General features: G+C 44.5%; 1 protein-coding gene across 1 annotated transcript in view; it reads left to right on the top strand.

Annotated features, from left to right (window-relative positions):
- LOC126262528 (venom dipeptidyl peptidase 4-like) overlaps positions 1 to 18,291 on the top strand; it is a 272,420-nt gene that overhangs the window by 127,430 nt on the left and 126,699 nt on the right. The window contains exons 8-9 of the mRNA XM_049959201.1: positions 516 to 625; positions 7,396 to 7,531. Coding sequence (XP_049815158.1) covers positions 516 to 625; positions 7,396 to 7,531 — 246 coding nt within the window. The remainder of the gene's footprint in view (positions 1 to 515; positions 626 to 7,395; positions 7,532 to 18,291) is intronic.

Raw genomic sequence — 18,291 nt, 5'->3', positions numbered from 1 at the left:
AGTTGCAATGGAAGTATCTCCAGAAGGACTCAAAAGGCATGGTTAACAAAAACTTTCGACTCCACTTGCCAAAATACCCTTTTGGTCAGAAGTAGATTCGGAGAAGACCATGGTCCAAATGGCTCTAAGCACTATGGGACTTAACATCTGAGGTCATCAGTCTCCTAGAACTTAGAACTACTTAAACCTAACTAACCTAAGGACATCACACACATCCATGCCCGAGGCAGGATTCGAACCTGCGACCGCAGCAGCAGCACGGTTCTGGACTGAAGCGCCTAGAACCGCTCGGCCACAGCGGCCGGCGTAGAAGACCGTGCTTATATGGTCTTAATTAGTGCGAAAAGCTTAGAAAGGTGTTGGAATTTGTGAACATAAAAATTCGATTAAATAAAAACAAAAAATCTTCGCAGGCTATAACAGTCTACGCGAGCGAAGGAGCGGACGCTAAATTAGTCATATATTAATTACGTACATTTCCTGTACGTCTGACATAAACAATATGGATGTTCCAGCCAGGGACGCCCGTAGCCACTGTTCATCTCAGGGTCGCCACTTTGCCGTCCGACAGATCGACCCCAGTTGCCTTCCAAGAGCTGTTGGCTCCAACAGACGTCGTCGGACAGTAAGTAACTGTTTTTTATGTTCAGCTGTCAGTTAATCCATTTGACGATCACACAGCCAGTGAAGCTCTCGGAAGCCGATCGGCCCTAACGACGAACGACGCTAAATAACTTCGCATTTTTTATTCCACAGCTCTTACGATTTATGCCTGTAATTAAGGTATTACTGTGATGTTGTAAGAGAGAGAGAGATGAAAGAAATGTGCAAACTGCCGATTTCATTTTCATTGACGTCCTAAGTTTCCGGAAACTTCCTTTATTTTACATTTCGTAGCCTTAAATCAGTTTTCATAGGGATTTCATTCAATGTTGCACAAGAACAACAATTATAAAACTATTTCTACTCTATGATTTATTGCTAAATATAGCAGAATTGTGTATCACTAAAGTTTTCTTATAAAGAGCTACTATTTTCGAATCGAGAATCACTCCTTTCGAAAGTAAAAATGCAGTCTTAATAGCCTTATTTCAACGGTCCAGGTCACAGGAAGATTTTGGTCACTATTATTTGGCCATTGTAAGTAATCGTCTAAGTTAAGGTAGAAATTTTGTTTAAGGTAGCTACTTATTTTATTTCATTTAACTGAAAACCAAGGAAATAATTTACAAGGGTGATAAATGACATCAACTGAATTATTATCCACAAAGGAGCATAAAACTTTTATTTTGGCTGGAAGTCAGAAACGTGTCTTTCAATCAAAACAGAAATGTTCACTTTGCAGAGCAGTTACAATATTCTGTACAGTTCTGATCACGGTAAAATTAGATGTGCTCTGGTCACATCAGAATAAGAATTACAGTGGTAAGATAGAGTTCAATGTTTCTGCTCTTGAGCACACAGTTCACTTCATGTACTCATTCACTTACAAACATCCCTCAATTGTGGACAGCTGTCACTAATGCAACATTTTCGACTGCAAAAAGTCAATGAAGGAAGAGCTGCCTCATCATCAGGGTGGAATGAGATACAGCTCACTCCATGGGAGGTGGTTATAACGAATGAAATAGTCGGGCCATGTTTGCCTGCTGTAATAAGACAGGACTCAACTTCGATTCAGAAATCTTGAGTAAACATATCGCCTTCAGTAAAATAGTTTTCTTTATTCTATTAATCTGTAAACATTAGCTCCAGGATGCCAGTTCTTACATTTGACGAGGCATTCTTCTTCACAGTTTAACGATACGCTAAATGTGACTCCAGCAATAAAGTTTCCTTTTTGTTCAGGCAAAATGTTGATGTAATGTGCAGGAGGAAGTAATTCATGGAAACCTTTATCCCGGTTATGCAAATTATTTCTGGCACTTTTATTGTAATAATCTTCTGCACACAGTTTGGACAACGTTATAGTTAGCTGAAGAGGCTCTTGGTTTATCAAAGGTGGCGCAATCGGACTGTCTTTCCAATGGCTGCACTAATCACACAATATGTAGTCATGGTGTATCTCTTGGAAAACGAGCAGTCAGTTGTTTGTAATTCATCAGCGATCTCAACGAGATAGTCTGTAGGTCTTAAATTTTTAATACCACGAAGACGACATGCAGGATCTTTTTCCTGCCGCATCGATGTCGGAGATTTGATATTTGACCGGATTCTTGATATTCACGGTACACTCGTGAAATGGTCTGTAGTGTTAGCAGTTAGCCAACACTACGCACACTACTTGGTTGAGGAGGCCGAATGCACGCGTTAACTCACGCAGGCTGGCGTGAGGTCTGAAACATGATACGTAATGAATGCTATAAAGAAAAGTACGTAGCTGCTGGAATACTTAACTTTAATCCATCAATGTTGTACATCGCTCTTGACGATACAAGTGAGACTCTGTAGATACATGCAATGTAATGCTAATGGCGCCTTGCTAGGTCGTAGCCATTGACTTAGCTGAAGGCTATTCTAACTATCTGCTCTGCAAATGAGCGAGGCTTCGTCAGTGTGCATCGCTAGCTAAGTCGTCCGTACAACTGGGCGAGTGCTAGTCCGTCTCTCGAGACCTGCCGTGTGGTGGCGCTCGGTCTGCGATCACTGACAGTGGCGACACGCGGGTCCGACATGTACTAATGGACCGCGGCCGATTTAAAGCTACCACTTAGCAAGTGTGGTGTCTGGCGGTGACACCACATGGTCATACACGAAAATCCCCACTTCATCGCTACCTCGGAGATCCTGTGTCCCATCGCTCGTGCGCCGACTATAACACCACGTTCAAACCCACTTAAATCTTGATAACCTACATGGAATGCCTCACTCGTTTCTGTATTGGCGTTCGATTTGACCTGATGCTCGCCCGAGCTAGAGACTTTGCTGCTGCCAGAAATGGCATCCTGTACACAAGCAAATACACTGTCCTGTCACATTAATGATGGTGGTGAGTTCCTATGGGACTAAACTGCTGAGGTCATCGGTCCCTACTGAATCTAACTTAAACTTACGCCAAGCACAACACACACACACACACACAAAGACACACACACACACACACACACACACACACACACACACACACACACACACACACACCCATACCCTAGGGAGGACTCGAACCTTCGGCGGGGCGAACCGCGCGAACCGTGGCGAGACGCCTGAGACCACGCGCCTACCGAACGCGGCCACATTGATGGTACTACCTATCAAAAACCTGAATAATACCATTTTGAAGCTCGGACCGCTGCGAGACGTGCTGAAAGAGAGTCAGTGACGTTCTTCTAGTTACCTACAGGGTTGTGGAACCACGCCGATTCCAGTGCAATAGCCAGCCAGGTTTCTGGGTTGTGGATCCATGACACCACCGCCCGATCGAGGTGGTCTCACACATTCTCCATTGGGTTTAAGTCCGGTGACTCTGGCAGCCAAAAGAGTATGGTGACAACACACGATAACCACACACCTACACTGTGAGCGTTGTGACACGTTGCATTGTCCTGCTGGTAGATGCCGTCGTGCTGAGGAAAAATAAACTGCCTATAATGGTGCGCAAGGTCGCCAAGGATAGATGCGCACTTTTGCTGATCAATTGTGCCTTCTAGAATGACGAGATCACCCTAGGAACTAGGAATACCACGAAAACATTCCCCAAACCATAACACTCCCTCCTCCGGCATGTATCCTTCGAACGATAGTTGCAAGGTGCTTGCTTTCAGATGCTTCACGCCATACATGCCAACGGCCATTTGTCCGATGGAGCATAAAATGTGGTTCATCTGAAAAGGCCACCTGTCGCCACTGAATGGACGTCTAGTTGGTTTACTGGCGTCAAAATTTCAGCCTTCGTCGCCGATGAACAGCAGTCAGCATGCGTGCATGAACCAGGCAACTGCTGCAGAGGCGTGTACGCAACTTTCGCGAAACGATCGTTGAGGAGACACTGCTGGTACTCCTTGCTTTGTCTGGGTGGTCAGTTGCTCAGCAGCTGCATGCATGTTCGCCCCTACACCTCTCTGCAGCCGTCGTTCACCCCTCATCTATGGCCCGTGGTGCACCACAATTACCACAGCGCTGGTTTTGGATAGCGCTATTCTGCGATACACAGTATACCAGGTGATCAAAAAGCCAGTATAAATTTGAAAACTGAATAAATCACGGAATAATGAAGATAGGGAGGTACAAATTGACACACATGCTTGGAATAACATGGGGTTTTATTAGAACCAAAAAAGTGCAAAAGTTCAAAAAATGTCGGACAGATGGCGCTTCATCTGATCAGAATAGCAATAATTAGCGTAACAAAGTAAGACAAAGCAAAGATGGTGTTCTTTACAGGAAATGCTCAATATGTCCACCATCATTCCTCAACAATAGCTGTAGTCGAGGAATAACGTTGTGAACAGCACTGTAAAGCATGTCCGGAGTTATGGTGAGGCATTGGCGTCGGATGTTGTCTTTCAGCATCCCTAGAGATGTCGGTCGATCACGATTCACTTGCGACTTGAGGTAACCCCAAAGCCAATAATCGCACGGACTGAGGCCTGGGGACCTGGGAGGCCAAGCATGACGAAAGTGGCGGCTGAGCACACGATCATCACCAAACGACGCGCGCAAGAGATCTTTCACGCGTCTAGCAATATGGGGTGAAGCGCCATCCTGCATAAACATCGTACGTTCCAGCAGGTGTTTATCAGCCAGGCTGGGGATGATGCCATTCTGTAACATATCGGCGTACCTCTCACCCGTCACGGTAGCAGTTACAAAAGCAGAATCACGCATTTCCTCGAAGAAAAAACGCCCGATAACTGTAGATGTGGTAAATCTAACCCATACCGTGACTTCCTCGTCGTGCAATGGAGTTTCCACGACAGTTCTAGGATTTTCGGTAGCCCAAATTCTGCAGCTGTGGGCGTTGACAGACACTCGGAGCGTGAAATGAATTTCGTCGGTCCACAACACGTTACTCAACCAATCGTCATATTCCGCCATATTTTGAAACGCCCACACCGCAAACGCCCTCCGCTTCATTAAATCGCCAGGTAACAGTTCATGACGCCGTTGGATTTTGTACGGATATCATGTGGGGGTACGCTCAAGTGCTAAACAAACAGTAGTGTATGGAATGCCGGTGCGACGTGCGACTGCACGAGCGCTGACTTCCCCGTGCATAGACGAACCCGCTACAGACTCCATGTCTTCCTGAACTGTCTCAGCAGCATTACACCTTGTGCACGGTCGGCCACTTCGAGGACTATCGTCTAAACAACCCGTGGCTTCGAACTTCGAAATCATTGTCGCCACAGCTGCATTTGTCAACGGAACTTTACCCGTTCGAATCCCCTTCCTATGGCGATAGGATCGTAACGCTGAACTAGCCCATTTCCCATTCTGGTAATACAGCTTCACTAAAAGCGCCTTTTCAGGTAACGTCAACATGCTGCGACTGCTGGGGCATCCGATTCTCTCTCTCATTACAGCTCCTTTTACACACGATTGTCATGCACAGTCACTGACGTTTTGTTGTCCAGCGCCATCTGTCGGACATTTTGTGAACTTTGTTTTTTTTTTATTCTAATAAAACCCCATGTCATTCCAAGCATGTGTTTCAATTTCTACCCTTCTATCTACATTATTCCGTGGTTTATTACGTTTTCAAATTTTTACTGACTTTTTGATCACCGGTACTTACACCACAGCTGCACACAAACAGTTTACCAACCTAGCCCTTTCGGAAATGTTTCCACTCCTGGCCCGAGAGCCAATGATCACGCCCTTTAGGGTGGCAGGAAAAACGTCCTGTTTCCTCACCGCATTACAACAATTGCGCTGTTTTCGCGTCCCCCAAATACGCTTTATATACCCCCCCGCTGCTAATGCTGCCAGCTGTCGTCTGTGGGTGGCTATAGCACCTTGATGTCGAACATAGGCGGTGTTCATGTAATGTGAATGGACCGTGTATAATAATCTATCTTTATGGTGTGCTGTATACAGAAAATAAGTAAAATTCCGTTACTTGCTATCTTAATGGTGAGCATAGTATAAAACCCGTTTCCAACGAGTTAGCATATTAAAACCTTCATGTGCTTTGGCATGAGACTGCCAGTCGTTGGAAAACCACTATGACATCTGATGGGAAGTATTGCCTCGTTCTCCACACAGTCAGGACCTTCCGTCATTAGGCTACGATCCTTCACGACCAGTGTCGCTGTGAAGTTATACAGACACTACAGTCGGCTGCTGAGCATAATGCATGTGACAGGAATGCGCCAGCCAGTCTTGCCAGCATTATGATGCACTCTAGAGCAGACTAGTATGCTCCCTTTTAAAAACTTTTTTCATGAATGCTGTGACCTGATGAAGTGGGAACGACGAAATATATTAAACCCTCTCACCTCTTTGGTGGACTGCGATCAGTGCGACTGACAGTAGTGCTGGAGGTCCGGGTTCGATTCTCGGCTGGGTCAAAGATTTTATCCGTTCGGGGACTGGCTGTTGTGTTGAGTTCATCATCATTTCATCGTCATTGAAGCGCAAGTCGCCAAAGTGGCGTCAAATATAAAGACTTTCGCTAGGCGGTCGAACAACCTCAGACGGGTTTACCGCAGTAATATCGATCAAATTCATCATTCTTGCATACATGTTATCAGCAGCTGCTGTACAATCATTTATAGACGCTGGTTGCTACGCATGCAACTATTGAAATGCCTTAATTCGTGACGATGCGTGCTTTCTAGTATTAAGTTAAAATGATAGGAGTTTATACGTCCGTTTCTTGCTTAAAATGACGAGCATGGCAGCATGCACGTTTTACTAAAATTTTATTTTTTGCCACTCTTGCTGTACATAAAAAATAAAAGAAATTACGAGCCCAAGGCTGACAATGAAGACTATTGATAAAGCAATATTTGCCTATAACACAGACCTTTTGCAGCCGTAGGTCGGATTGGAATGAGGAGAAGGGCCGTATCCCAGCTCCCCATCTCAGCCTTGCAGGCATTCTTTGACCTGCACGCTGTAAAAAATTCCGCGTGATAAAGGCTGAAGAAAAGAGGCAGCGAATTTAACCGTTGTCAAATGTGAATAGTAACTGTCGAAAGAGGCAAAGTAATGCAGATAACTGACGTGCTAGCTATAAAGGTTGTGACGGTGTGCTGTGTATATTTGAGACATTTTTCTTGTGGATTAAAAGAGAGAAAAAATTTGGATGCTTTGCGTTCTGACTGACCCTCGTGTTAAATGATAAAAGACCAAGTTTTACAGCTGCTAACAGCTATATTCAAAGAGGCTAGTATAACGAAGAAAACGTATGAGTGTTTGCGTCTATGAATGGAAAACTGTGTTTTTTTACAGTGACCACAACCTCGAAGATATAGTATGGACCGATAACGACATTTTAATGGCTTCATGGAAAAATCGAGTTGAAAACATAAACCAGATTGTCAGCTACAATACTTCCAAAAAGATGGGGCGTCTTCGTGGACAGAAGGTAAATGCCGCACTCTATCATTGGTTATTGTCTGCAAAAAGAAGATAATGAAGTATTTAACTTGAACATATGGCATTTCATGAATCGCCTTCTGTGAATCTTCTAATAGATTTTAGTGTAAATATGTACTAAGTGTTCAATTAATAGAAAATTTTTACCTGGACATGTTCGCAGTATCTTATTTATATTTGTGGGTCGTTAGTGTGTCATTTCTGTGAGCTTCTAAACGGAGTGTAACTCACTTCAATGTGTCTGAATGCTTTTGGAGTTTAATCGTAAACATCTCTTGCATGTTTTTGTAGTTTAGTCTTTTATCGTCTGTAGTATCAATAGCAACTGTGAATGCTGTGATGGGATGCTAGCTGAGTTGGTGACCCTTCGCTCACGGCTTCAGATGGTGTTGGCTTCAGTCACGCAGTTTGAGGCTGTTGCCAATGGATATCACTTTGGGGGATGGGACGTGAGGATCTGAGGGATCACCAGCATGTCAACTGCTCAGGCCATCCCAGTTACTGCCCACAGTGAGGTTAATACGTCAGCTGTGGCTGAGTGGGAGGTTGTTTCAACGTGTGACAGGCAGTCAAAGATTTTCGAGGGGCCGATCCAAAAGCCTCCTCGCTTCGTCTGACAAACAGGTTCCAGTTACTATCTGTGGCTACCACTGATAAAGATTTTGATCCCTGTTGACTGCTGGTAGTTGGAAGCTGCAATGTTAGGCGCGTAATGGGGCCCTGTAGAGATATGGATGCCAGGGAGCAGAACAAGTCCAGTGTATCCTTTGTGTGGATGCTCAGGGGAGTCATCCAACATGTGGCACGGATCCTTCTGGAAGCCAGGAAGAACACAAGGCGCAGTCAACTGCAGGTGATGTCACTTCTAGTATAATATATTTGTCCAATGAATAACCGTTTATCATCTGCATTTCTTCTTGGTGTAGTAATTTTAGTGGCCAGTAGTGTAGATTATGTGACACACGAGTTGTAAATCATATTCATCACAATGTTCCTGTTTATGGTAGCAGGTAAAGAGGAGGATTCGTGATCATCTACATCTACATCCACACTTCGCAAACTAACTTACGGTGTGCAGTGGTGGGGTGTACAACTCTCGCCTGTCCCCCACCGCCCCCACAGCCTCCATTGCCGTTGCAGTCGCGACTGCAGCACGGGAGGGACGACTGTTGGTAGACTTCTGTAAGACCACCAGTCTTGATAATTTTGCCTTTATGGTGATTTCGCAAGAAGGAATACGTTTCCTCACTCTTCTTGGAATTATATGAGTAAACCATACTGTGTACAACTCCTCTGTTGTAGAGTCCTCACAGTGTAGCTGGAAGAGCAAGTTACAACACTACCAGCATCTCTTACAAGCTGAATCGTACTGCTTAATTCCTTTCCTTTTGCAGTTAACGAACGTCACTCCAATTACCATTCATTATTGTGATACTTCTTCTTGATGACTAGACATGAGCCAGATATGTTTATTTAAAACGAATCTTGCAAATCATGCACTCTGGCATTTATTCATAGTACACTCATTTTCAGAAAAACAGAACATCTTGAAAGATTAGAGGTAGGACGTTCATATTCACAGGGCATGTACTTTAGCTAAGTTCTGCAGGAATTATTACCATTTTAGTCACCTCGGTCCCTCATGGACCCTGATAACTTGTTCCATGTGTAATGGCATCGACGCGTATCAGGAGCGAATGGTGTCCTGTGGTACAGCCATCCATGCTGCATTCACCCGGTTCCAAAGTTCACCTTGTGGTGGTTGGCGTTAGGTCACAGCACTGCACCCATTGTTCCACCATATCCCACACATTTTCGATTAGCGACGAGGCTGGTGATCCGGTGGGCCAGAGCAAAAAGCTGAAATCCTGGGACACCAAGAATGCACGTGTTCGTGCAGCAATATGTGGTCGGGCATTGTCTTGCTGAAAAATGGCGTCCGATGTGTTATGCAGAAAGGGCATGACTACAGGTCGCAGAATGTGATGCACGTACGTCGCACTGGTTACAGTTCCCTGGACACGCACCAGCTGTGATTTGTAGTTGTACCCAACAGCACCCCACGCCATAAGGCCTTGAGCTGGCGCTGTATGTCTTGTGCGAATGTGATGTTGCTCCCCCTGTCTGCGGCGAACCAAAATGCGGCCATTATTTTCAAACAAACAGAACCTGGACTCGTCCGAAACACTCTTTGATGCCATACCTGTCCCCTGTGACATCGGTCTTTACACCATGGCCGTCTAGCATGCTTCTGCACGTTAGTCAAAGGTAGGCGCAGAAGTCGAAGCCGAGCACATACTCTACTGGCCATTAATATTGCTACATCAAGAAGAAATGCAGATGACAAACGGGTATTCATTAGACAAATGTATTATACTATAACTGACATGTGATTACATTTTCACGCAGTTTGGGTGCATAGATCCTGAGAAATCAGTACCCAGAACAACCACCTCTGCCCGTAATAAAGGTCTTGATACGCCTGGGCATTGAGTCAAACAGAGCTTCGATGGCGTGTACAGGTACAGCTGCCCATGCAGCTTCAACACGATACCCCAGTTCATCAAGAGTAGTGACTGGCGTACTGTGACGAGCCAGTTGCTCGGCCACCATTGACCAGACGTTTTCAATTGGTGAGAGATCTCGAGAATGTGCTGGCCAGGGCAGCAGTCGAACATTTTTTGAATCCAGAAGAGCCCGTACAGCACCTGGAACATACGGTCGTGCATTATCCTGCTGAAATGTAGGGTTTCGCAGGGATGGAATGAAGGGTAGAGCCACTGGCTGTAACACATCTGAAATGCAACGTCCACTGTTCAAAGTGCCGTCAATGCGAACAAGAGGTGACCGAGACGTGTAACCAATGGCACCCCATACCATCACGCCAGGTAATACGCCAGTATGGCGATGACGAATACACGCTTCCAATGTGCCTTCACCGCGATGTCGTCAAACACGGATGCGACCTTCATGGTGCTGTAAACAGAACCTGGATTCATCCGAAATAATGACGTTTTGCCATTCGTGCCCCCAGGTTCGTAAAAAAAAAAAAAAAAAAAAAAAAAAGTTCGATGTGTGTGAAATCTATGGGACTTAACTGCTAAGGTCATCAGTCCCTAAGCTTACACACTACTTAACCTAAATTATCCTAAGGACAAACACACACACCTATGCCCGAGGAAGGACTCGAACCTCCGCCCTAGACCGCTCGGCTAATCCCGCGCGGCCCAGGTTCGTCGTTGAGTACACCATCGCAAGCGCTCCTGTCTGTGATGCAGCGTCAATGGTAACTGCAGCCATGGTCTCCGAGCTGATAGTCCATGCTGCTGCAAACGTCGTCGAACTGTTCGTGCAGATGGTTGTTGTCTTGCAAACGTCCCCATCTGTTGATTCAGGGATCGAGACGTGGCTGCACGATCCGTTACAGCCATGCGGATAAGATACCTGTCATCTCAACTGCTAGTGATACGAAGCCGTTGGGAATAAGCACGGCGTTCCGTATTACCATCCTGAACCCACCAATTCCATATTCTGCTAACAGTCATTGGATCTCGACCAACGCGAGCAGCAATGTCGCGATACGATAAACCGCAATCGCGATAGGCTACAATCCGACCTTTATCAAAGTCGGAAACGTGATGGTACGTATTTCTCCTTCTTACACGAGGAATTACAACAACGTTTCACCAGGCAACGCCGGTCAACTGTTGTTTGTGTATGAGATATCGGTTTGAAACTTCACGTTGTAGGTGTCGCCACAGGCGCCAACCTTGTGTGAATGCTCCGAAAAGCAAATCATTTGCATATCACAGCATCTTCATCATGTCGGTTAAATTTCGCGTCTGTAGCACGTCATCTTCGTGGTGTATCAATTTTAATGTCCAGTAGTGTAACACATGCCGTAATAAACGGCGACGGACTATCATTCCTGATAGTGTACGATGTGTTACAATGTTCCACAATTGCGCCAGGGCCCTGGAGGTCGCAGATCTGTCCTGCAGTGCCACTCGGATGAGGGGTCGATCTTCCCGGGGGATGGTCTCTGTGATGCGAACTGATCCATCTCGTCGCGTTCTATGGCCTTCTGTGAACCATTATGACCGTACCCGTTGCAGTGTCGAAACACTTCGTCCCACACGAGCAGCAGTTTCCCGGATGGATGCATCACATTCTCTCATGCCAATAATACGCCCTCTTTCAAACTCACTGATTTGACGGTACCGTTCGCACTTACGTATGCGAGGCATCCTGCACGTCTGCTCAAGTAACACTGGTCCATTACCTTCGGTTTATAGCGACAACGAGAGCCGCAGGCGCATTTTACTGGTAGGTGGCTTTGAGCCGCGATATCGATGTTGACCTTGAATCCGCGGCCGACATGGTCCAAATGCCAATCATTTCTGCATAACATACTGATGTACATGTCTTGTGACTGTGAACGTCCTATCTCTAGTCGTGCGAGGTATTCTGTTTTTACTGAACATGAGTATACATATGATAGCACAGTAGAACATTCCACTCAACATACCACTAATTATCGTCCTTTCATTCCAAACTAAACCCTACCACTTGCACCAGTAGATCGGCACTCTGCTGTGACGTGCTGCATTCTCTCGCTGACTGCGTGCAACACTGCCGACCAACAGTCCGTTATTGCCTGAAAAACATCTGTCGGATACGACACATGAGTCACCAGAGGTGCAAATGACCAGGAAGATAAAATATAAAAAGATTTATACCAAAACTTCGAAAACTTGACGTGTGAAGATAACTTAAGCTCACAAGCTGCATAACGAAATCCTCTTCTCGTTTTTGGTTCTTTCGCTTCCCAATCTTACACTGAGGAGCAATACTGAAGTGTCAGCCGAAGAGGGTTTTGTATGCTGTCGTTGCTTTTTAAAATTTTTTGTTGTGTATTCGTTACACTTTAAATTGCTCCGTACACACGCCCCCAGATGTTTACTGGATCTGAGTGTTTCCAGCGAAAGTTGGGCAACCGTGTGATCAGACAATAACGGGTCTTTCCGCCTGTTTAAGTGCAGTACATTATATTTGTCTATCTTGAGGGCCGACTACCAATACTACACCATCCGCTGGGACTCTGCAAATCTTACTTAATCTTTCTCTAATTAACTTACAAGGAGACCGTATGAACTTCCCCTCACCGATTTGATTTTTATTAACAGGGAATGTACGGCATGACTAAGACGTCAACGTATGTAAACAGGAAGACGTAACGCTCTACCGTATTCGAGAAAATCGAGTTTGAAAATTTTAGGCGTGCTTATATACTTGATAGGATCGCTCGTATGCAAGTAGTCCGCCGTCGAGCGAGTAAGGGCTTAGTTTCACAAGCGCGAGAGTGCTGGATCGAATTCCGCTGCCAGTAATATGTAAGTAGGTTGTTTAGGTTTTTATATTGGTAACGCCACGTAGCGCTCTGTATGAAAATCACTGGCTGTGCTGTGTGCAGTCTGTGGCTGGTTCGCATTGTTGTTGGCTATTGTAGTGTTGGGCAGTTGGCTGTTAACAGTGCGTAGCGTTGCGCAGTTGGAGGTGAGCCGCTAGCAGTGGTGGATGTGGGGAGAGAGATGGCGGAATTTTGAGAGCGGACGATCTGGACGTGTGTCCATCAGAAACAGTAAATTTGTGATATTGGATATCATATATATATATTATGACTTTTGAACAGTGTTAAGGTAAATACATTGTTTGTTCTCTATCAAAATCTTTCATTTGCTAACTATGCCTATCAGTAGTTAGTGACTTCAGTGTTTTGAATCTTTTATTTAGCTGGCAATAGTGGCGCTCGCTGTATTGCAGTAGCTTGAGTAACGAAGATTTTTGTGAGGTAAGTGATTTGTGAAAGGTATAGGTTAATGTTAGGTCGTGGTGGTGGTTAGTGTTTAACGTCCCGTCGACAACGAGGTCATTAGAGACGGAGCGCAAGCTCGGGTTAGGGAAGGATTGGGAAGGAAATCGGCCGTGCCCTTTCAAAGGAACCATCCCGGCATTTGCCAGAAACTATTTAGGGAAATCACGGAAAACCTAAATCAGGATGGCTGGAGACGGGATTGAACCGTCGTCCTCCCGAATGCGAGTCCAGTGAGCTAACAACTGCGCCACCTCGCTCGGTATAGGTTAATGTTAGTCAGGGCCATTCTTTTGTAGGGATTATTGAAAGTCAGATTCCGTTGCGCTAAAAATATTGTGTGTCAGTTTAAGCACAGTCATGTACAATTTTTCTAAGGGGACGTTTCTTTTTTATGAGCTATCTGCACCAACATTCACTGACGTCCTTCGACATGCGTGGTACGTCGCGAAATTATGTGACGACCGAGGACCCCATATGAATGTAAACCAAGTTTATTGCTATTTTGTCAAAAACTGACATTCTGAGCACGTGGCTGTGTACCAAACATAGGAATATGAGTGGTGCTTTGGATTATGTGCATACATGTACATAAAAAAGTGCATCATACAGTTTTCGCTGCTGTAAGATCGCAAGTATTCTGCACTGGAACGTAATGGCGCGGATTTTTCAGCTGAACGACCACCCCAACGAAATTTCATTAGTTGGGAAAACAAAAGGTGAAAGCTAATGTAAAATGTATCTTAACGTGAACTAGCCGTCTGAAACTGAACCTGTCGGTTCGAAACCGGTAACGGTGCTATTTAAACAAATAAATAGCATTGTAAAAATGGCTGGTTGCTGCTATCTTCTATGTAAGAGTCAACCTATATAAACCAAATTTATTTTGTAACAGACACACTGAGGAAACCACTCAGATGGAAAAATTCGGCTTTCATTACACGTTCTGTACATCACACCAATTATTGTTTTCCATCTTTCTATGATCAATATCATCCTGATTAATGCAGTGCATTATAGGTTGTGTATCACACCTGTCAGTAAAAAGACACAATAATAAAAATAAAATTTCTATACTGATTTGAAAGATGTCGTGTATCCTTTTTTACTTCCAATCTCTTTAAGAAAAAAATTTGTTCATTCTTCAAGATAAAGGTTACGAGAATCATAAACTATTGACAGTTTGCACATTCATAATAAATCTGTTGTCAGAATTACGTCATAATAATTCTAGTCAGAGACCTCGCACTTGCCTTCCTTGTGTATTGGCACCCTATGTAGTACATAAGCAGGAATAAAATGTTCAAGCTCGACTGTCTCGAAAACGATTGAGAGCTGTGTCTCCTCGTTTATATGTATTGAAGTTCTAGTCGTGTCCTACACACCTTGTCAATATCAGTCAGATCGGTGAGGTTGCAGTTCGTACAGTCCTCTCGTTAGTGTTGCGAATTGTCTGTATGAAACAGCATCATCCGTGAACAGCCTCATGGAGCCTGCGACATTAATCACTACACCGTTTGTGTACAATGTGATCATGAGTGTTCTTAAATCACTCTATTTGGAGATGCCAGATCCTGTCTTTACGTCAGAAGACTGATGATGATTTTCACTCTGTTCTGTCAGCTAGGAACCCTTGAGTTCTGCCAAAAAGCCCGTCTGACACGCGACACACTCGTATTTTATTCAATAGTGTGGAGTTGTGTCGAACGCCTTCTGGAATTCAAGGAAAACGGCATCAACCTGGGTGTCATTATCTACTGCCTTTTGTTTCTCGTGTACGAACACAGCGAGCCGAGTTTCACAATATTGATTCCTGCAGAGGGGTTTTTAGAGCCCCGGAAAGGTCACAACACGCGAGTATGAAACCCAAAATTCTCTAAGAGATTGACGTCAGCGATAACGATCAACAACTGTGTGCATCTGCTTAACGACAGTTTATGAAAACGGGTTTGATCTGCACTTGTTTTCTATCACTTGGAAAGCTTAGTTCTTCCAGTGATCTTCGATAGACGCTTCCTAGGAGAACCATGTATATATCCCATTAGGTCTAGAAGTCTTCTCTTTGTTGCACAATTTCCGTTCACTTTGTATCCCATTGTTACTTTTCTCAATATCTGTGTTTTGACGTTCGTGTGACAATTCCAAAGAGCTGTCGAAGTACAATATTCCTCGCTATCCATCACACAGTGGGAAGGCTGGTGACTGGCAAGTACATAATCTGTCTTATATTTAGCATCAGTAGTCAGTGTGTCAAACTGTCAGTAAACAACTGCTGGTGGCTTCTCGGGGTACTTCAGGCATACAGATTCCTGTCTGATCAAGAGTCAATGGTATTACATCCGGTTTTCCAAACCCATCGTGGAACTGGCCTTAATACATCAGCCATGTCCCGCAAATGCAAGATTCGTGTAAAGCAAATTCTTACGGTCTTAGATGTGAAACAAGTTTCATTGCGACCCAGAGAAGGAATCAGCAACCACACTGGATTGCTAAGCGGTCCGGAGTTATTTATGTTCAAATGGTTCAAATGGCTCTGAGCACTATGGGACTCAACTGCTGTGGTCATCAGGCCCCTAGAACTTAGAACTACTTAAACCTAACTAACCTAAGGACATCACACACATCCATTCCCGCGGCAGGATTCGAACCTGCGACCGTAGCGGTCGCACGGTTCCGCACTGCGCGCCTAGAACCGCAAGACCACCGCGGCCGGCCGTTATTTATGTTCTTTTGAAGTTGAAGAGTGCATTACGAAGCTGCACAGTACACTACAGAGTGAAACGCCAAGAGAGAAAGGTCGTGCATCATGAATCTAGCCTCAGAATTCGGGGACACCTCATTCCAGTATGGTTTCAGTAATATAATACTTCGTCCTATATACAGGGTGGTCCATGGATCGTGACCGGGCCAAATATCTCACGAAATAAGCGTCAAACGAAAAAACTATAAAGAACGAAACTTGTCTAGGTTGAAAGGGGAAATCAGATGGCGCTATGGTTGGCCCTCTAGATGGCGCTACCATAGGTCAAACGGATGTCAACTGTGTGTGTGTGTGTGTGTGTTTTTTTTTTTTAATTGGAACCCCCCATTTCTATTACATATTCGTGTAGCACATAAAGAAATATGAATGTTTTAGTTAGAGCACTTTTTCCCTTTGTGATAGATGGCGCTGTGATAGTCACAAACAAACGGCTCACAATTTTAGACGAACCGTTGGTAACAGGTAGGTTTTTTAAATTAAAATACAGAACGTATGTATGTTTGAACAATTTATTTCGGTTGTTCCAATGTGATACATGTACCTATGTGAACTTATAATTTCTGAGAACGCGTGCTGTTACAGCGTGATTACCTGTAAATAACACATTAATGCAGTAAATGCTCAAAATGATGTCCGTCAACCTCAATGCATTTGGTAATACGTGTAACGACATTCCTCTCAACAGCGAGTAGTTCGCCTTCCGTAATGTTCGCATATGCATTAACAATGCGCTGACGCATGTTGTCAGGCGTTGTCGGTGGATCACGATGGCAAATATCCTTCAACTTTCCCCACAGAAAGAAATCCAGGGACGTCAGATCCGGTGAACGTGCGGGCCATGGTATGGTGCTTCGACGAACAATCGACCTGCTATTCAATACCGCTTCAACCGCACGCGAGCTATGCGCCGGACATCCATCATGTTGGAAGTACATCGCCATTCTGTCATGCAGTGAAACATCTTGTAGTAACATCGGTAGAACATTACGTAGGAAATCAGCATCATTGCCATCGATAAATTGGGGGCCAATTATCCTTCCTCCCATAATGCCGCACCACACATTAACCCGCCAAGGTCGCTGATGTTCCACTTGTCGCAGCCATCGTAGATTTTCCGTTGCCCAATAGTGCATATTATGCCGGTTTACGTTACGGCTGTTGGTGAATGACGCTTCGTCGCTAAATAGAACGCGTGCAAAAAATGCGTCATCGTCCGGTAATTTCCCTTGTGCCCAGTGGCAGAACTGTATACGACGTTCAAAGTCGTCGCCATGCAATACCTGGTGCATAGAAATATGGTACGGGTGCAATAGATGTTGATGTAGCAAAAAATGGTTCAAATGGCTCTGAGCACTATGGGACTCAACTGCTGAGGTCATTAGTCCCCTAGAACTTAGAACTAGTTAAACCTAACTAACCTAAGGACATCACAAACATCCATGCCCGCGGCAGGATTCGAACCTGCGACCGTAGCGGTCTTGCGGTTCCAGACTGCAGCGCCTTTAACCGCACGGCTACTTCGGCCGGCTGTTGATGTAGCATTCTCAACACCGACGTTTTTGAGATTCCCGATTCTCGGGCAATTTGTCTGCTACTTGTAACCTCCCCCTCACTTATCGACCTTAACGACAGCGAAAAATTAAACCGCGTGTACCTAATGGAAATATGGGAAAAGCAATCGTCACCGAAGTTAATCTGTCGGTAAAGAAGGAGGAAAGGGTTACATCTAAATGAAAGGAAAAATGCAAATGAAACTGGTGGAAATTAATTTTGAAAAGAGGTAAAGTTAGTAAAGAAAGTAAATGTGCGGTCGTTACGTTAACAGTTAATTGGCGTTAATGAGATATTTGAGATTTGGAGAAAATTACGGTCGTCCGTCCTATGGACAACTACTATAATAACTGTAAAAGAAAGGTTATTGCACATATAATTAGCACTAAAAGCGTGGCAATTGAAGGTTGACACGTGTTGTGTGAAAACTGAATGTTTGCCAGAAGTACTAAATTTCGCTACACTCTGACTCAATTAGCAAAATAATTTATAAAACCGGAAAATTGAAAGTTAATACTGAAATTAACAGTGAACTTTGTTTCTGAAGCACTACGAAATTCAATAA

The sequence above is a fragment of the Schistocerca nitens genome, chromosome 6 (assembly GCF_023898315.1).
Source record: "Schistocerca nitens isolate TAMUIC-IGC-003100 chromosome 6, iqSchNite1.1, whole genome shotgun sequence".
In the NCBI taxonomy this organism is placed as follows: domain Eukaryota; kingdom Metazoa; phylum Arthropoda; class Insecta; order Orthoptera; family Acrididae; genus Schistocerca; species Schistocerca nitens.
This window is presented reverse-complemented; position numbering and strand designations above follow the sequence as displayed.